We start from the raw sequence: 20758 nt of genomic DNA, 5'->3' as shown, positions 1-20758 counted from the left end.
TGTTTCCTTCCATTGAGAGGTGTACTCAAAACAGTGGGGTAGCATCCATAATGACATCACAGAAGGTTGTGCTCCATAAAGCTGCATGGTGCTCCACACAGCCGAGTTACTGCTAGTGGAACCACCTGAATACATGTTCCATTTGCGTTTATATGGGTTTGTGCAACAATTTGGTCTAGTACAAGAACTAGTCTATGACCTTGCACTAGCGTGGTAGCATTTGTGCTAGCACAAGCCTACTATGATGCTACCCAGTAACTCATGCAGGAATATGGGATAGGCTTCTACCAGGGCAGGTAATTTCTGCTCTTTCATATGCTTTCACACTCTGAAGTAAACCTTTTTGGGTCTAGGAGAGAAATGTCCTCCATTTTTAATTCTGGAAAGAAACATGCCTTTGTTGTCAGAAGCTTTGGCTATAGTGCCTTAAAGTATCCACATATTATTGATCATAAGAATAAGAACATACAGTAAGAAGAGCCCAAGGCCTATCTGGCCCAGCGTCCTGATTCCCACAGTGGCTCTCCAGTGCCTTTGGGAATCCCGCAAGCAGGAGATGAAAGCATGCCCTCTCTCCTGCTGTTGCTCACCTTTAACTGGTATTCAGAAGCATCCTACCTCTGAACCTGGAGGTCAACTATAGCTGTAGCCATCAGGACTAGTAATTGTTGATAGACCTGTCCTCCATGAATTTGTCCTTGAGATCCAGTTTGTTGTCATAACATAGACAAGATACAGATTGCTTGTTCATCTGTCTGGTATTATTCTGAAACAACTTTGTGTGTATGTGTGTGTTCAAGGAGGGGGGTGATCACTCAAGTTTCAAATGCCCCATTGCTGATGAATAAATGACTACTGCGATTGCTTGCCAGATGCTTTCTGTCATCTTTTGCCTGAGATGAGTTAAATTAAAAAAAAACAAAACCCACAAAAACTTTTATCACAAAGTGGAATGCACGTTTTCTGCAATGGGTAGTGTGCAAATACAGCTTCTGTGTCCGGTTATAAAGTAACATGGCCGATACAGAGTAAGGCCTGCTTATTGCTTTGCAAGTAGGAATCTTTGGGAATCTTAACATGTTACTAGGCTGGACAAGAATGGTGGTAGAGTTTACACAGATGGCAGCTGAGGTAGTAAACCAATTTCTGGGCTATATCACTGCAGTTGTTAGATAGAGTGATAGTGCAGATTGTGCTGTTAAATCAGGGCTGTTCAACTTTGGTCCTCCTGCAGATGTTGGCCTACAACTCCCATAATCCCTGGATATTGGGAATTATGGGAGTTGTAGTCCAAAAACAGCTGGTGGGAGGAGTTGAGCAGGCTCAAGTTAAATGGTTCCCTGTCAAGAAAACATTTCTTGAATATAAAAAGCTTGCGTTCCAGGGAGAGGTTTGTGGTAGGACGCTTCTCCTTATCTACTTTTCTGTGTACAGAGAGGTTTTGTATACAAGTAGCATTCGGTTCTTCAACCCCTTCCTGAAGTCTGAAGTGGAACAGTCCAGGAAGAGTTTTATTCCCTTAGCTGCTGTTTTGTCTAAACTAGGATAGCGAGTAAAGTGGGCCATCCCCAGGAGCAAATGTCCAGTGCCCATCTTCTACCTGGTTACATGTGTGCTTCTCGTCTTGTTGGGAGCACACTGTAGACTTGTGCTGCAAAAGTCTGCAAGAGGGGATTGCATAGTTCTCATTATCACCTATTTTCTATTTGTGGAAAATATTTATAATAGAAAAACCATCTACTTTCCTGCACACAGAGAGATTTCGTATACAAGGAGCATTCAGACCTACAACTTCCGGGGCAGACTTAGCCAAGATGACGACCACAGTGCTCGTGATAAATGTGCAGAGCCTGGCTTTTATGGGCTTGGAAGTCTGGCAGAATTAAAAAAAAAACAAAAACGCGTTTCCTTACTTTTACAGTTGAACAGTAATCTCCCAGGACTCTGCCTAGCAGTGGTGTTGCAAGCTTTTTGGTTTGAGAATGAGTCACTGGTTGCTCACTGGTCTTTAATGTTCAGTGTTTTGCAAAGTAGTGTCAGGAGGAAGGGGAGTAGTGCTTCAGACATGCAAGTGGGTGGAGACCACACTCCATCTAGAGTTTGTTTGTAGTCAATACTGTAATAAGATTGTGAAGGACTGTGCATACCAGATTCTAAAGTTCATGGGTCTGACAGTCTCTTACTCTTACTACCCATCCTGCTTGGTACTGTGAGGTGCCAAGTGCCAACAGGATTTTTTTTTTCTCCACAGCTGTGGAGCCATGTGGGAGCATCCTGTATCTATGGTGGTTTCTCACCATGGTTTCTTGAAGTACTCTCTGCTTCCAATACTGCTCTTTTCACACAGCACTATCTCATTAACCTGGTCAGTGAGCCCTCATTGACAACCTCTGTACTCATTTAACATAAGCATTTTTCTTGTGATTTCTCTTCTCTGGTTACATTTTCCTTTTTGCATTCAGTATAAGATGGTTACAGATGTATTCATTTTATAGCTCCTGCACGTCTAGATCAGGGATTCTCAACGTTGGGTCCCCAGATGCTATTGGACTTCAACTCCCATAATCCCCAGCCCCAGTGGCTTTTGCTTGGGGATTCTGGGAGCTGAAGTCCAATAACATCTGGGGACCCAACGTTGAGAATCCCTGGTCTAGATAGTACACGCCAATGCCAGGTAAGATACTTACCATATAGGTGTTTATATACAATGCAGAGGCCTCTGCGCCAAGTTGGGCAAGCGGGAGTGCTTGGTTGCTAATGAAAACATAGATACAGTGGGCATAATGGGGAAACCTGGTGGAATGGTGAGAACCAGGAGGACACTTATATCTATAATGAATAAGAACCTGATGAATATTTATATACCTGGATGCAAACTCTACAGAAAGGATGGGCGGTGGTGGAGTATCACTATATATTAAAGGGGATAGAATCCAGCAAGCTAAAAAACTAAGGAGGACTTGTGTCCTCCACAGAATCATTCTGGGTGACAATACGAGGACTGAAAGGAAGTGTTACTAGGGGTGTACAATCGCCCTCAGGATCAAAATACTGACCTGGGGTTGAAGAAGCAGATCAGAGAGGTATCAAAGAGAGACAGAGCTGTAATAATGGGTGACTTCAATTACTCTCACATATACTGGGCAAATTCACATGTGGGTATTGACAGAAAGGCCAAATTTCTAGACATGCTAAATGACTATGGCTTAGAACCGTTTGGTTGCGGAACCAACCAGAGAGAAGGCAACCTTGGATTTAATCCTGAGTGGTGCCCAGGACCTGGTGCAAGATGTCAGAATTGTAGAACCGTTGGGGAACAGTGACCATAGTGTGATCCAATTCCACTTATGTGCAAGTGGAGCATTGCCAAGGAAGTCTAACACAGATGCTTTGGACTTCAGAAGAGGAAACTTCTCAAAGATGAGAGGATTGATAAAAAGGAAGCTGAAAGGGGAAGTCAGGAGGGTCAAATCACTCCAAAAAGCATGGAACTTATTCAAAACCACAATAATAGAAGCTCAGTTGGAATGTATACCAAGAAGGAGGAAAGGTACCACTAATTTCAGGAAGATGCCAGCATGACTAGCAACTAGAGTCAGGGAAGCTATAAAAGGGAAGAAGACTTTCTTCAGAAAATGGAAGTCCTGCCCAAATGAAGAGGAACACAAACTCTGGCAAAAGAAATGCAAGGAGACACGAAGGGATGCAACAAGAGAGTTTGAGGAGTATATAGCTAGAAGTGTCAAGGGGAATGACAAAAAATTCTCTATATCAGAAGCAGGAAAACTGCCAGGGAGGCAGTTGAACTCTTAGATGATGAGGGCATGAAAGAGATGATGGAGGAGGATAAGGAGATTGCAGAGAAGCTGAATGAGTTCTTTGCATCTCTCTTCATGGCGGAGGATACTGACCATATACCCATTCTGAAACTGAGCTTCTTAGGCTTGGAGGCTGAAGAACTGGACCGATTTGAGGTGATGAGAGAGAATGTTCTAAATTTAAGCTGACTTGAAAAACTTGAAATTAACAAATCGCCAGGGCCAGATGGCATCCGCTACTTACCAAGAGTTCTGAAGGAACTCACATGTGAAATTGCTGATCTAGCAAAAATATGTAACTTGTCCATACCAGAGGACTGGAAAGTAGCGAATGTAACTCCGATTTTCAAAAAAGGATGCAGGGGTGATTCGGGAAACTACAGGCCAGTTAGCTTAACTTCAGTGTGGGTAAATTGATTGAAAGTATACTTAAGGACAAAATTATTTGACATATAGAAAAACAGGCCTTGCTGGAAGAGAACCAGCATGGCTTCTGCAAGCGCAAGTCTTGCATAGTATACTTGGATTCGGGGGCGAAGAAATGTTGGCTAAGTTTACCAGCTGGACAGAAATTTTACTAGTCAGATGATTCCTCAAGCTATAGCGGTATACTAAATAAATTGCAAATAAAATGCTTCCCACAGAGATGCAGGTACCAAATTTTGCATGGGCAATCCTGCCAATCAGATTAGCTGAATGCACTACTTTTCTGCTTCAAAATATGCACAGGGAAAGGTTGATTTTGCAGGGCTTTGTGGTTGTTGTTTTTGTTTTTGAAAAAATTCTAAACAACAAACTTCCCACTGAGCTGCAGATACCAAGTTCTTCATGGGCAATCCTGCCACTAGCTGAATGCACTATTTTTTACTCCGGAATACCCAGATATGTGTTCCAGAGGGAGCTTGTGCTCTTGAGCCCCAGCCTTCCCTCAGTTAGCTCCACTTTGCTCTTCTGAAATCTTTTGAACAAACCAAGGCTGCGGGTGCCAAGCCAACATATTTCAAAGAAAGGGACTCACAAGTGCCCTTGGAAGCTGCTGGCTTGGCTGCCACTCCTCTTTACCAGCCAGGGTCAGCCTGCCTGTTCTAATCACTGGGTGGCTGGTCAGTAAAGGGGATAAGGGCAGCAACCCCCACCACCAAAAAAAAAGGGGCAGGTAGCACTTCTGCCCATGACAAAATTTGCTGCTGCCTGTCAGAGCCAGCACAAAAACAATGCAAGAACCCAGAGTGCAAGTGGCTGTGCCTCGTCTTGTGAAGCAGGGAGTTTCCTCCAGCTGCTCCTTCCGCTGCTTTGCTTCCTTCATGTGTTCCATTAGCTGGACTAGCTGCTAATCACGTCTATTTCGGCTCTCATGCCTTTAGGACACCTTGAGTGTTGCCACTCCAAGGAGACCAAAAAGGAGCAAGGATGGCAAGGGGAGGGTGCCAGACTGCAATATATGATAGTACATTATCAGAATTTTTTTCACTCGACAGGCATCATTTTTCACTCATCTCAGATGAGTGGATTTCCTCAGCCCTGCTTAGACTTCCAAAAAGGTTTTGAAAAGGTTCCCCACCAAAGGCTCTTGCATAATCTTAGAAGTCATGTGTTAAGGGGACAGGTTCAGTTGTGGATTGGTAACTGGTTGAAGGACAGGAAACAGAGTGTAGGGATAAATGTACAGTTTTCACAATGGAGGGAAGTGGGATCCCCCAAGGATCTGTACTGGGACAAATTCTCTTTAACTTATTCATAAATGATCTAGAAGTTGGGGTAAGCGGTGAAATGGCCAAATTTTAAGATGACACCTAACTGTTTAGGGTAGTGAAATCCAAAACAGATTGTGAGGAGCTCCAAAAGGATCTCTCCAAACTAGGCGAATCGGTGACAAATTGCAAATGTGGTTCAGTGTAAGCAAGTGTAAAGTGATGCATGTTGGGGCAACACACACACACACACACACACACACACACACACACACACACACACACACCCAGCCAACTTCACATATACACTGAAGTGGTCTGAGCTGTCAGTGACTGACCAGGAGAAAGATCTTGGGGTCGTGGTGGATAGCTTGCTGAAAATGTCAACAGTGCATGACAACTGTGAAAAAAGCAAATTCTATACTAGGGATCATTAGGAATGGGATTGGAAATTATAATTATAATGCCCACGTACAAATCTATGGTGCAGCTACATTTGGAGTACTGCATACAGTTCTGGTCACCATATCTTAAGAAGGACATTCTAGAACTGGAAAAGGTGCAGAAGAGGAAGAAGGTGTAGAATTGGAAAAGGTCTGGTCTCCAACTTCCCATGGATGGGGAAGATGATTGAGAGGGTGGTAACCAGCTCCAAGCGGTATTGGAAGAAACTGATGAACAGGCTTTTGGGCGGGCTATGGGGTCAAGACAGCCTTGGTTGGCCTGATAGATTACTTTCACCACAGAACTGACAGAATGTGACTGTGCTGGTTCTTTTGGATCTCTCAGGAACTTTTGATACCATCAAGCATGGTATCCTAGAAGGATACCTTCTTTTAGAATCCTTCTTCTAGAAGGATTGCCTGAGGGATTTGGGGATAGGAGACAATGTTTTACAGTGGTTATGCTCCTATGTCTTGGGTAGATTTCACATGGCTGTTGCTCTTCAAAATGGGAGCTATTATAGGGAGTCCCTCAGGGCTCCATTCTGTCACCAATGCGTTTTAACATTTACATGAAACTGCTGAGTGAGGTCATCAGGGATTTGGTGCTGGATGTTATCAATATACTGATGACCCCCAAATCTATTTTTCCTTGACATCAATACCAGGAAATGGCATTAGCCCCTTAAATGCCTGCCTACAAGCAGTAATGGGCTGGATGAGGATCATAAACTGAAGCGGAATCAAAGCAAGATGGAGGTGCTTATTGTTGGGGGTCATAATCTGGAAGATGGGATAGAACTTCCTATCTATTTATGGGGGGTGAGGTTACACTCCCCCAGAAAGAAGAGGTTTGTAGCTTGGGAGTACTCTTGGACCCGGGCCTCACCTGGTGCCTCAGGTTGAGTCTGTGGCCAGGAGTGCTTTTTACTAGCTGCGATTGATTCAACAGCTCCACCCGTTCCTTGAGGAGAGAATGACCTGAAAACAGTGGTACACCAGCTGGTAATCTCCAGGTTAGACTTCTGCAATGTACTTTATGCAGGGCTGCCTTTGTATGTAGTTTGGAAACTTCAGTTAATACAAAATGCGGCAGCCAGATTGGTCCCTGGGGTACCCTGGAGAGACCACATGCCTGTTCTTAACCTTTGCACTGGCTGCCAATATGTTTCCGGGCAAAGTACAAAGTTCTGTTTATTACCTTTAAAGGCCTGAATGGCTTAGGTCTGGGTTACCTGAAAGAGTACTTTCTTTACAACATCTTCACTGCCCACTAAGATAATCAGGAGGGCTCTGTCTTCAGGTGCCACCAGTTCATCTGGAGGTGACCTGGAATTGGGCCTTCTCAGTTGTTGCCCCTAGGTTGTAGAATGTGCTCCTCATGGATATGAGGAGAGGATTATCTTCTTTGGAGGCCTCCAGGAGAGCCATCTTTTTGCCTGGCTTTTAATATCTAGTTTAAAATTTAATTTTAATCTGCTTTTAAATGGTGTTTAATGGTGTTTGATTTTAATTGTTGTGTGTTTTATTTTAATGTAAGCCACCCTGAGCCACTTTAGGAAGGGTGGTATATAAATCAAATAAATAAATAAATAAATAAATAAATAAATAAATAAGAGGACAACCAAGATGATCAGGGGCTTGGAACACCTTCCTTCCTCCAGAACCTAGGTTACTTCAGGTAAACTCGTCCTGTATTCTATCAAAGATAACCACAGGGCTTTGTGGTCGCCAGGAGTCAACATTGACTTGACGGTACACTTTACCTTTATGGGGAGACATGATAGCGATGTATAAAATTATGCATGGACTAGAGAGAATGAACAGAGAACAATTGTTCTTCCTCTCTCACAACACTAGAACTGGGGGTCATTCCATTAAACTGAAGGCCAGGAAATTTAGGACCAACAAAAGGATGTACTTTTTTACACAGTGTATAATTCACTGGAATTCACTGTCATGGGATGTCTGCCATCAGTTCTGTGGTGATGGCCTTGGTTGGCTTTAAAAGGGCTTAGAAAAATTCATGGCGGACAGGTCTATCAATGGCTGCTAGTCTGGTGGTTATAGGCCACCTCCAGCCTCAGAGGCAAGATGCCTCTAAATACCAGTTGCAGGGGAGCAACAGCAGGAGAGAGGACATGTCCTCATCTCTTGCCTGTTTGCTTCTGAGAAGCATCTGGTGGGCAACTGTGTGAAACAGGATGCTGGACTAGATAGGCCTTGGGCCTGATCCAGCAGGGCTGTTTGTATGTTCTTATCTTTTGATCAGATGTTCCTCTCTCTTCTTCTTAGTTCTAGGGTCCTTAGGGTTCTTTGAAGCTTGTCCAACTTCATATTTCTTCTTTATTTCATGTCTCCATGTATTTCCTTTGGTTGTCTAATGTAGGTAGAATTCTTTGCCAGCTGATATTTGTATGAGTTATGCTCTTTTTAAAAGTACTTTGAGTAATGACAGTGTGATCCTATGGTCCTACTGCACTGGTGAATGCTAACATCAGCATAACATTGGGCTAAGGTGATTGGGGCCCTATGTGCTTTCAGCAGCAAGGTGAACAGCTAAGTGATAGCACTTCAGAGTAACCAACACACTCTTCCAGAATCTATGACAATTCTGCAGTCAAGCTTTATGTGCCTTTGATGCCTCCTACATTAGCCAGTTGTAGAACCCAGTCAATGCCCTGCTATGGTAGAACAACCCTGTGATAACACCCCACATAGCACACACATAAAGCATGGCCTGGCAGCCAAAGACACTGCAACATCTTCTGCAGTGCAGTGACATAGCAAACAAGAATCCAGCGACAATTTAGGGTTTTGTGCAGAAGGAAGTTTGAATTCCCTGGTAGCACAAGCACAGACCACTTGCAAACCACCATCCTTTTTCCATTCAAACACACTGGAAAGAAAGAGCACTCAGAAGGAAGCATGCATGGAGAACCCATGTGCTCTCCTGGAGAAAGGTTCCAGTTCTGTTAGGAGAATACATGTATCAGTGTCTGTGTGAGGAGCAAGATCCACATATATATACCCGCCTCAGGGAAGAGCAAGGAGCAGCATCACGAACTGATGACTCAGTTTTAAAGACTATTGAAATGAGAATCAGGAGTGGGGGATTTGAGCCTCACCATGTGGAAAGACAAAATGGACCACCACAAGGCAAAAGTTGCCTACTTAGCAATTATGATGTTGTATTCTAAAAAGGGGTTAAGGCAGGCCAAAAACCTCCCTAACCCAGGCCTTGACAATCTGCCTTTGGATCTAGAAGCCACCCCCAAAATTATAGGAGCCAGACAATGGACATGTGACAAAATTTCCAGATGTAGTGATGGACATTGTGGAGGGGGGAGGTCAAATGTGTTTGTCTTTATACCCTTTACAAGTAACAGAACAAAAACAAATCAATATTTTATTGAATAACTCTGAATATCCTAGTCTAGGTACCATGATTAAATTTCTAGGTGCCATGGCTCCCTGGTGGTGCCTGAGATTTGTCAATCCCTGCCCCTAACTACACTGTCCCAGGAGCAAGAAACATAATGGGATGTTTTGAAATCCCCTACAGGCCTACTCAGACTCAGACACTGAGGGGGCCTTAATATGCAGCTGTAGCCCACTGGAACAGCACAGGACAGATGGAAATTCCAGTTTTTAATCCTGAATGAGCGCTCTTATGGGAAGCGTGAGGAGGGCCATAGCATCTGCTTTGCATGTAGATGGTTCCACATTCAATCTCAGGCATCTTCCGGGCTGGGGAAGACTTCTGTCTGAAATTCTGGAGAGCTGCTGCCAGTCAGTGGATTGGCTAAGTGGACCCCCCAGTGGAATGCCTGGTGTTCACCCCCCAAAAGGTAGCTGTCTTCCTTTACCTGTACATGGCAGGAGCGTGCTTGCACTTGTGGGTTCATGGCCAACGGGACTCCCCTTTTCTATACAGTGCATACTTATCCCGTGTCCTCTCTCTGGGAGACAATATTTCTGCCTACAGGGTGAAGGAGAACTGTTAAGTCAGTACTGTGATGGATTGGGAGTGGGAGAGGAGGACAAATGGGAGATTTTTACAGAAGCCACTTTGAGGCATTGATCTCCTGTGCGGAATGCCTTGACTTTGCATCTCAAGTTGGAAGAATGGAGTTGCGGTTCCTGTTGGTTATTTATCTGGTGTAGAGTACCAGCGATGTGTCCTCCTTGCATGGGAGTTCCCATCACAGAAGTTTCCACTTGTGTACTCTTAAGTTCTCTAGACATGAGGACAGAGTAATGTATAATCCCAGGACGCATCCCCTGGTAATTGATGTGTTGGCTGGGGCTTAGTCTGTCATTCCGTGCTTACAAAGTCTTATGGAGTAAAGTGGGACTTCCTTCTGGGTAAACATTTGTAGGAATGGGCTGTTGTGCCCATCTGGTGGCATGCTATGATTCACTGCAGAGTTAGCTGGAATCAAATGTTCTGTTGTGGCTGAGGAGGAGAGTGGGAGGAAGAGGTGGCTGTGGTTTTTGCCTCTCAGTTGGGTGTATGGGAATGTGTTAACTTTTGCCAGTGTGGTTTTACACCCTCGCAGGTTGCAGCTGAGGTCTGAGAGGAACATAGGATCCTGACCAAGGCTCACTCTTTCCCTGCCACACCCCCAGTGCCACTGACTTGGGGCTCTTATGGTGTCTTTGCATTTGCACTAGTGCAGCTGGGGCTGTGCTGGGATTGATCCTGATGCTGCCATATCTTTAGCTCCAGCAGCATAAAGGACCTTGATTGTTGTTGTTTTCCAGCCAGCATAAGATGGAAGTTTTTCACACCTGACTTTCAGTTCGCATCTCCTCTGGAATGCAGGGGGTGGGTGTGTTAACATCTTGGCCAAACTTACCTCGTCTCTGTGAGCTAGTGGGGAGCACTTAACACACAATTTGGGATTTTTTTAAAGTGCACGTTAGAGTGTAGCCTTATAATATCCGGGGTAAAAAAATCCACTTCTTGCATTGGATTTTTAGGGCAACTTCGATTTCTCAGTAAACCCTTGGTAAACCCACTTCTGCTAACTTGGCAAAGAGGCACCTTTTAACGTCGTGATTCTCTTTATATTTAGCAGATGGAGAGTAACTGGCCCTATCCACCCCCAGCTCAGTACCTCCAGTGACCGTTGCTGGTGTCTATCTTATGTTTCTTTTTAGATTGAGAGCCATTTAGGGACAGGGATCCATCTTATTTATTAATTATTTCTTTGTGTAAACTGCTCTGAGCCATTTTTGGAAGAGCGGTATAGAAATAGAATGAATGAATGAATGAATGAATGAATGAATGAATAAATAAATAAATTAAATAAATAAAGCCTGTATGGGAAAGCTCCTGGGGATAGGATTGCTCTGTGGTTTTCAGAAGCTGTCGGTCTGTTTTGGGTCTTATTCAGGATTTTCATAAACTCTCTTTAAAAATTCTAAATTAGATTGCAAGTTCATTGGACAATATTTGTCTTTTGTGTCACAGGAACATAGGAAGCTGTCTTATTATTATTAATAAAGAAATTGTCCTATACAATTTCTAGTTTTTTTTAGGTGCTTCATGCTAAATAACAACAATAATTAAGGGTGGTTTGCTGGATTGGACCAGAGGTCCAGCTTGACCAGCATGCTTCCTTGATTGTGGCTAACTTCGAGGGAATGATGGAGAGAGAAGGCCATCCCCTGTTTGTCCCCAACATTTAGGAGGTGAATCTGAGGCTGAAATGAGTTGAGAATTAACCATGCCAGGCATGATTAGAGATCTCCCCCACTGACTTGCCTCTCAAACAATCATGTAGACTGTAATAATTATTAGCAGTTACATAGCACTTCAGACTGCTTCACATACTTTAGGAATACAGGGACATAGGAAGCTGCCTTATACCAAGTCAGACCATTGGTCCATCTAGGCTACCCAGATTGGCATCGGCTTCTCCAAGGTTAGAGGTAGGAGTCTCTCCCGGTCCTATCTGGAGATTCTAGGGAGGGAACTTGGAACCTGAAAGCATGCAGATGCTCTTCCAAGATATTCAACAAGGAGTACAGGGAAACCTCATTATCCACAGATTCATTATCTGAGGATTTGCGTATCCACAGTCGGGGAAAAAGACAACCAACCTTGGCATACGCTGGGAAATGGCGGGGGGATGGGACCACGTCAGCCTTGTGTATCTGCAGGTCGGGGTGGCCAGAAATTACCGTGGAGGTCATTTCTGGTCACCATTTTGTTTCTTGGAGCCACAAAAGGGCTCTGTTTGGGGGGGACACACAAAAACCCAGTGATTTTCGGCTGATTTGGGAGCACAGCCACGACTTGAGGGAGCAGAAAAGCATGGTAAGGAGCTCCCCCCCTCCATGTTTCCCCCCCAAAACCTGGCTGATCTCTGGCCATTTTTGAGCAATTTCTGGCCAACTGGGAACCTAACCCCCATGATTCCATCGACTTCAATGCCTCAATATTAGCGGTTTCCATATTCACGGCTGCAGCTGGGATTGGAACCCCTGCGAGTATTAAGATCCTCCTGTATAGCATAAACCGCTGTGGGTTAGAAATCACTGACTTATGCCATGATATCTTTCTTTGCCTTTAAGGTTGTACATGGCTGTGTGGCTCAAACACTCTGGAGTTCTTTGTTTGAGCAGGCAGGGGCTATCTCAGGGTAATAAAACGTTGATATGTGTAAAGAAGCCTGTAGAGAGGAAGTAGCCCTCGCTTCCTGTAGTGGATAGAGGCACTCTGAGAAGAGCACCCCACGCTGTGACATTTTCGCAGATTGATTCAGAAAGAAGGAACACTTCTGCTTTCTTTTCTCTTTGGGGAAGAAGAGAAGTGAAGCTTTGCTTAACTGAAGAGATTATTTGTGAGAACACGAGGGTAGTTATTTGCTCCTTCTAGAACAGGGCAATTGAATGAGCTAGTTTCGCTGTTGAGGCCAAGCTTCCCTTCTGCATATCAAGGAGGAAATGTTTACACAAGGTGCTTCCAAAAATATCTGTGGCATTCTTGCCGCTGCTGTGAGGCAAGAAATGGCTGAGTTGACACCCAGTTAAGATCTGGCTGCTTTGCAACTCAGAGCGCTGGAGGAGATGAGCTTACCTGCCCAGAAAGCATTGTTGATGTCGGGAACTGAGATGTGGGCGTGCTTTATAGGAACAGCGCTGGCAGCAGGAACTGGAGGAAACGGGCTTTCTGCCAGAGAGCGAAGCTTGGTGCAAAGTTGTGGGGTGGTTTTGGAAGGCCAGAAGGTCCAGGTGAGCTGCAAGTCAAGCAAGGCCAGCTGTGGTGGCTAAAGGGGGAAAGGGGATGTGTGAGGAGGTAAAAGCTGCTGGGCAGAAAAAGGCAGGAGCAGAGCATGGAAAGCCCTACTCGGAGTAGGGCTTGGCAGCTAGCAGGCTGGCCCTGGGCTAAATATGGCTTGTTGACATTCATGCAGACTCTCAGCTGCCTTCTCGAGCATCTGTTTCCCCCGCTGATAACTTTCTAGTCAGTAGGAGGCTTAGCAAAGAAAGCCACCTCCAGCCTCGGAGGCAAGGTTCCACTAAATACCCGTTGCAGGGGAGCAATGGCAGGAGAGGGAGCAAACCCTCACCATCTACCTTTGGGCTTTTTGGAGGCATCTGGTAGGCCACTGTGTGAAACAGGATGCTGGACTGGAGCCTAATCCAGCAGGGCTGTTCTTATGTTCTTAAAGGGGGAAATAGTAGCAATGGAATGGCTGACAGGGCTAGGTGCTATGCAACCGTGCATGTCCCCTGAGGCTCCCCGCTGGGAGCAGTGTCTTCTGGGTACTTGCTAGACAGCCACGTTTCTTCGACAGCCATATTTATGCTGGTAGAATTTAAGAAGGGGCAGGAGAAGGTTGCAGCAGTGCTCACACCCTGAGCCCCCCTGCCGTGTTAAGGAGGTGTGCAGTCCTCCACCCAAACCTAGAGTTCTGTTTAACTTTATTATATGCTCTTTGTGTCCTGCCTTTCATCCAAGAAGCTTGGAATGCGGTGTACATGGGGTTCCAAGCAGTGGCCAGACCCAAACCTGCTCTGCTTCAGCGAAATTGCTGCATTGTGTCCTTTTAGTCCAGGGGTGCACAACTCAAATGCCCTGGTGGGCCAAAACCAACCGTGACTGGGTGTGTAGGGGGGTGAGGTCAATTTTTAGGCCCAACATTTAGGGTGTTGACTATTAATTAATATTAAATATTAATTAATTCATTAAATAAATGGAAAATCAAATGAAAATGTAACTATTTTTAAGCATTTAATTAAAAGTAAATTAATGCCTGACGCCACAGGCCCTCAGCCGCCCCCCTCCCCCAGCTTTCTGCCCCCTGCGATTGGGCGGGCAAGCAGCAGGAACAGTGATAAAGCAGCGCGCTGCTGCAGGTGTGCTGCCTCTCTCTTCCTGCCACCACTTGCCTTCTTGGCTCCTGAGCCGAAGGGCATCTGCTGTGCTGCCGCTGCCGCGAAAGTGGGGACATCACTTGCTTCCCCCCACCTGCCGCTCACTCCCCCCCCCCAGTTCTTGAGCCCCTTTGCCTCCGCCTGGGCCGAAGCTTCCTGAGAGTGAGGGTGCGCATGTGCCCTGATGGAGACACAGGGCGCATGTGTGTCTTCATTCTCAGCCTGCTCCCAGCCCCGGTGGAGGCAGAAGGGCTCCAGAAACGCAGACGGGTTTATGGCAGGAGCACTGCTTGCTCCCCCCGCCACTGGCCTGGGCTCCCAAGTCCTTCTGCCTCTTCCATTCTCAGAAGGACTCAGGAACTGGGGGGGGGGGGGAGTGAGGGGGGGACTAGTTTGAGACCCCCAAAATATTGTTCTTGTCATTTACATATAAATAATTATCTCTTCTCCTGTGTAGAAGTGGAGTATTGTTCCTGGATCCTGTACTGTAAGATGGTGGTTTGAAGATTTATTCTGTCCATAGCTTATGGACAGTGTGTTTAATGGAGAAGATCTTGTTTTCTAATGTCTTGTAAGAGAGAGGATAGTCACAAGCATCTGGGAACTATATCAGAAAAAGTGTTTGGGAAATGACAGTAGCATGTGATCTCCAAGCTCTCCACCTTTTTGTTTGATTCAAGCAGGAACAGTTTTCCCATACAACCAGCCCGAATTGTGTCTTCATAGATAAATTGTGGCTGGTTGTATCAAAGCCTTAGTAGCAAGCTTGGTTCCACAGAACAAGAAATACAGGGCAGGCAGGACAGCAGGCACCATCCAGACTCAGTCATGGCTAAGTTAGCCACGAATAACTGGTCTCATTTGTTTCAGTGATGCTTAGACATGGCAAACATAGTCTGGACGTTGCCTGCTGTCTTTTTCCTGGACCAGGTCGTGTACAACATTGTAGGGTGCCTACTTTCAAGTCATAAGATTTTGCCTCAGGCAGGATGTTTCAAGCTGTATGAGACAGATAGTATACCAATGCCAGCTTGTTGTACATTAGCTAGTTTGGCTGGTTCTCGGCCTGAGAAACTTGTGAACCAAAGCCCTTTGAGATTCTAGTCTGGAAGAAGCACCTGGTGCTGCTGAGTGCTCTGTTGTTGTTTTTTAACTGCTGCTTTGTTGTCATGTACTCGTTTTTTTTTTAGCCCGGAGTTCTTATTTTTGATGTTCATATATATGGTTAACTGTTTTGGGAAAATTCTATGTTTTAGAAAGGGTGGTAGGATTGCATTACACAAACCACAACAAAAAACAATCTGTTCTAATGATTTCTTTGGTGGGATTTGCCTTCCAGCACCTTGGTGAAATTCAGAAATGGCGGTGATAGAAATTGCATGCCAGGACACTCCAGCCCCGGCCACCGGGCACCCAAAGGAGCTCCCCAAAGCCAAAGGTCCACAGGAAGTCACGAGTGAGAAAAAGAGCAGCGTTTGCAAAGTAGAGGATCCAGACAAGAATGTCTTTGAGGGGCCGTGGAAGATCTTCAGTGACGTGATCGCCAAAGGAACTGCCAAGGAAGACAGAGGGGAAGGGAGCTTAGCTTCGATCTCTATCATTGCCCAGGCAGAATGTAAGTGGGGAGTGGAACACTAGCAGGGGGCTAATATCAGCTTGTGAGTGGGATTAAATCATTGTTTTTCCATCTTAAGAAGTCTTTTAGGAATCCCTAGCCTTCTGACAGAACTGCAGTTCCCATCAGACTCATTGATGTAGAGCTGGAGTGGTCCAGCTTGTTCAGTAGACATGCCCCATTAATGCCACTGCTTTGCACACTGTCCTCCCCATATCTCCTGATACCTACATCTTAGCCCTTGCTGAAACATTCCAAAAGCTTTGGAAGCATAAGTGATGTAGTTTAAAGGCATGGAACTGTTCAGCACAGTTTCAAAGAGCTACATTAGGCATGCCCAGGGACTTAGAGGTGTGTGTTTTCCCTTTAAACAGCACTCCCCTATGCCGTATTGCAGATTGCTTTTGAAACTCCCCTCAGGTTCCAAGTGTATGCGTGTGTGGAGAAACACAACTTTAAAGCTTCACTGGGCATTTTGGAGCCAGTTGTGCATTATTTTGATTCTGGTCAACATAATCTTATTTTTAGTGTATAATTTGGATGTCCCCCCCCCCCCCCTCAGAGTATTTAAAATCCTCCTTTGTGGTCTCTTTGACACTTAGTTCCTACATAATTATTTGCTATAGAAAAGCTGATTGTTGATTGCTATAGAAAAGCTGTGGTGTTCCAATCCCTGCGTCACTCTGGCTTGTACTGGCCTTGTTGGCTTTTTGTCTAGGTGAGAACAGCCAGGAGTTCAGCCCCACCTTCTCTGAGAGGCCTTTTATTGCCGACACCAAGCAGTACAGGTAAGGAGATCTGCTCTGTGAAGACGTGTAGTAAAGACTCAAAATTTCAGCAATCCCGGGTGTGTGTGTGTGTCTTCTCCCTGGAGTGTTCTCAGCCAATCTGGGATTGCGTAGTGAAGATATGGCAGCATCATTGAGGGCAAACCAGTCCAGCTCAGAGCGAGGGTAATGCTTCCTGCAGCTCATGGGCCTCACTCCAAGTAGACAAACAGTTTTGTTCCCTTTTTGATTTTACCCCCCCCCCCAAAAAAATTACTGAAAAGGGGAGAGGCATAAGCATTTGTGAAAAGCAGTTCTCCTCCCCCCGTTTTGGCACGTGTGTCTCTTTAGTTATGAAAGATGCACTTTTGTATATGTCAGAATTATCTACATGTTTTTTACTTGGTTGTCAGAACCTGAATATGAAAAGTATTCTAAGAATAGACTCGGGATACCAGTCTAAAAATAGTGTTTCCAGCAGTTTATTATCTATATACCTTTTTAATACTGTGCTTGGCACTGCACAAGGTGGAATTCAGTTCCACTTTGTGGTCCAGAAGTGTCTTTGCTCCTGTGTTTGTCCTTGGGAGACTCTTCTGGTGTTCTGTACTTTCAGTTCAGCTAGAGATGGCCATGCTCCTTTTTATTCGAGATGCTGCATGAATGTTCACAGGTCATATCTGGCCCAGATCCAGCCTGCTAACTGCCAGCCCTTATTCTGAGTAGGGCCTTCCTCCTAGCTCTGCTCCTGCCCTGCGTTTCTCTGCCCAACAGCTTTTACCTCCTCACAGATCCCCTTCCTACCTTTTAGCCCCCACACCTGGCCTTGCTTCACTTAGTGTTCCAAGTCCACAGCTCACCTTGATCTTCTGGCTTTGCAATACCCTTCTCTGTGTGGCAGCCGATCTTGCAACCTCGATCAGATCCCCAACAATGTGGCCCATGCAACCGAAGGGAAAATTGCCCCAGCCTACCGGAGGGCCATGCATCGTGGCAAAGCCCGGAAGAAGCGGAGAAAGAGAAGACCCTGCCATGCAGTGCCCAAGGGAACAGCCTTCCCAACTCAAAAACCAAGGACTCCAGAGCAAGAAAGCTGTGTGCCAATCCCAGTGCAGGTAGGATATCTCCTGTGCTGCCTGAAACCATACTCTGGGACTATACCTCCATGTAAGACAGCCCTGCTGGATCCAGCCCACCCTGCCAGCCCATGCACAAGCCATTTGTGTACATCTCTATCTGTGGGCTTCGCAGAGGCTCTGACGGGCCACTGTGGGAAACAGGATTTGTGCATGAGCTGGCCGGGTGGGGAGTGGTCCCCTTAAGGAGCTTACCTCTCCTCCCCACCCCTCCACTCTTCTGGGTGCCACACCTGGTCCCCAACCAGCTGTTCCGGGCTGCAGCACTGTTCCCTTCAGCCTCTGCATGGTGTCAGCACGCACATGGCGTGCCGGCCATGTGCGTGCTAATGCTGCAGGGAGCTGTGCCATAGCCCTGCACAGCCGATTGGGGACCAGAAGCCACACCTGGAAAAGCAGCAGGGCAGCGAGGAGCAGGTAAGGAGCTCCTTACTGGCTCCTTAAGGGAACCGCCTGCCTGCCCCGTCAAGCTGGTTTGGACGCCGGTGCCGAAGCCACTTTGGCGCTTCCCAGAGGAGGTGCCGAACCGGCTTGTGGACATCCCTACCCACAGGCAAGAGATGGGTGCATGCCCTCTCTCCTGCTGTTGCTCCCCTGCATATAATAGCACTTCAGCATGAACGGCACCTACCTCTTGCTCAAAGACAAATATGTGCAGGGTGGGATTAACAAGGGGTGGTGGGACAGGGGCAACTGTCCAGGCTCTTCATTTCATCTCAGTAAAAAAATATATTCAGCCAAGTCCCTACTTTCTTTGTGGCTGTAGACAAGATGTTGGAAATGTGTGGGCTCTTCTTGCTGAAGTCTCAGTGGCTTCTTCCTGTTGGGGATAAGTTTTGGAGCTCTTGTGTACCTCTCTAGTCTACCCTTGGTTACATTTCCAGCTCCTCTACCTGCAGCTTCTCTCCCTGATAGCCATGCCCTTCCCCTCTTTCAGACAGTGTAGTTATTTTACTGACTCCCTTATTTAATTAATTTAATTTAATTTATATACCGCCCCAAACTCAAGTTCTCTGGGCAGTTTACAGAACAATAAAAACAGCAAATAAAAGATTAAAACATTTCGACAATCAAAATTTAAAAAGTTAAAACTACTAAAACACAATTAAAACAGTATTTTTCCAGGACTGGCTCTTGAAAATTTCGAAATAACTTTCCAGCCCCGGTAATGGGACTTGTATTGGGGGGATAGCTCTGTTGGTAGCGTTTCCTGCTCTTTTAACTCTTCTTCCCCTTTTTTTTCTCCCAGGAGGATGACTCCCACTTGGGGACTCTCTTCAGTAGCAGTTCATGGCATTCTGAGAAGTATAAAGGTTTGGCCTGTGATCTGACTCCCTTTGAGCAACCTGGCCTAGTTCTGCCTGCTGGCAAGCTGCCCTTCCTGAAGGACCAAGGCAAGCCAGAGCTATACAAGCTGATTAGCCCTGCTCAGTGTTTGAGCCACGTTTGGAGGTCCCACGCGCAAGACAATGTGGTCCCTCAGTCAGAGACTCTACGTGCCTTCACTTATGGCAGATTGCCTTCATATTTCTGTGGCTGTGATGACCTGCTTCCCGCCTTGAAACATGACCCTCTAGGGACCTATCTCTTTGATGACCTTTTATGTGTACATGGCGAGTGCAAACTGTCAGGCCTGAGCTTGGAGCAGAGCTGCTCCAAAGGCATCCATCACTCTGCAAAAACCACCCCGGACAAACTTTTGATGGATGAATTTCTGGTGGATGCCTTGAAAGGGAGTGTAATACTTGGGGAGCCAAGAAACTTAGCAGGTTTGGCCAAGACCTGGAAAGGAGGTGGATCAGGTTCAAAGGAACGGCTTCAGGAGATGGACGAAAACGAAGGTGTGCTGCTTTTAGAGGTGAGCCTTCAGAAACAGGAGATGCCAGCTGCATGCTCTTCTGGGTGCTTTCCAGATTGCGAGCCTTACACCACAAAGAGCGGCGTAAACTGCAATGTTTTGTGGCGCCAAATTCAAACTGCATTAGAGATCTGTTGTAAGGGGGCAAGCCTCTTACAGTGGGCAAATATAGCTTTTTTTGGGTTGGGTTTTTTTTTTTTTTTTGCAACGCAGATGCTATGTTATAGGGCTGTGACGCAGCAATAAAATCTGAAAGAAGGCATCGGAAATATGAACGGCACCTTCCTTACAGCGCAGGGGCTGCGATGTCAAAAACACAGGCAATTCAGAAGCACACTTAAGGGACCTGTTACGACACTGTGATAGTGTGCAATCTGGAAAGTGCCCTGTGCAAGTTGCACCACACTCTAGGACATAGGGAAGCACAGCTGTGCCATATTTAAATTAATGCTTACTTCAAAGCCAGACTCTGTGAGACATCTCACATGGGCCCAGCTTTCTTGGATTCTGTCACATGAAACTGCAGGTGTAGGATAAGGATTACATGCTTCCCCATATTATAAAATGAAAATGAAAACCAAATGCAAAAGTAGCTGGAAAGGGAAACAGCTATGTCTTTAAAAAAACAAAAACCCCAAAGAATGAGGCTACCATCTTTCCTTCTGATATGCTGGTTTTCAACAGGCTTTTATGAAGGAGGAGTTCAGATTCAAACCTGTCGTTTCCCTCATCTGCAGACTAGTGGCATAGCTGAGGAAGGGCTATACTAAACAATATTTCTGTAGTTCAGCTCTCAGTTAAAAAACCCACTTTTAAGTTCTCTGTTGAGAGAGGGATTAAAGTGAAGGGCAGTATGGACTGTTTTGAAGAATGTGTACCCCATCCCTTGAATTGTTTGAGCACATTACCAGAGCAGGGCTGGTTTTTCCTAGGGTGCCTTGGAGAAAAATACCACTTTCTTTCTAGAGAGCAGAGGAAGGACTGTGAGATACCAATTCCTGATTTTACTGGGCATGATCTTTGCTAGAGGTAAAAGTGG

General features: G+C 45.7%; 1 protein-coding gene across 2 annotated transcripts in view; it reads left to right on the top strand.

Annotated features, from left to right (window-relative positions):
- MAP3K14 (mitogen-activated protein kinase kinase kinase 14) overlaps window positions 1–20758 on the top strand; it is a 50355-nt gene that overhangs the window by 6686 nt on the left and 22911 nt on the right. For both annotated transcript variants that reach the window (XM_053265082.1, XM_053265083.1), the window contains exons 2-5: window positions 15683–15958; window positions 16677–16746; window positions 17627–17840; window positions 19111–19719. In XM_053265082.1, the coding sequence (XP_053121057.1) occupies window positions 15703–15958; window positions 16677–16746; window positions 17627–17840; window positions 19111–19719 (1149 nt within the window). In that variant the 5' untranslated portion in view covers window positions 15683–15702. The remainder of the gene's footprint in view (window positions 1–15682; window positions 15959–16676; window positions 16747–17626; window positions 17841–19110; window positions 19720–20758) is intronic.

Source organism: Hemicordylus capensis, chromosome 6 (assembly GCF_027244095.1).
Source record: "Hemicordylus capensis ecotype Gifberg chromosome 6, rHemCap1.1.pri, whole genome shotgun sequence".
NCBI classification, from domain to species: domain Eukaryota; kingdom Metazoa; phylum Chordata; class Lepidosauria; order Squamata; family Cordylidae; genus Hemicordylus; species Hemicordylus capensis.
Note: the sequence above shows the minus strand (reverse complement) of the source record. Positions and strands in the feature narration are given on the sequence as shown.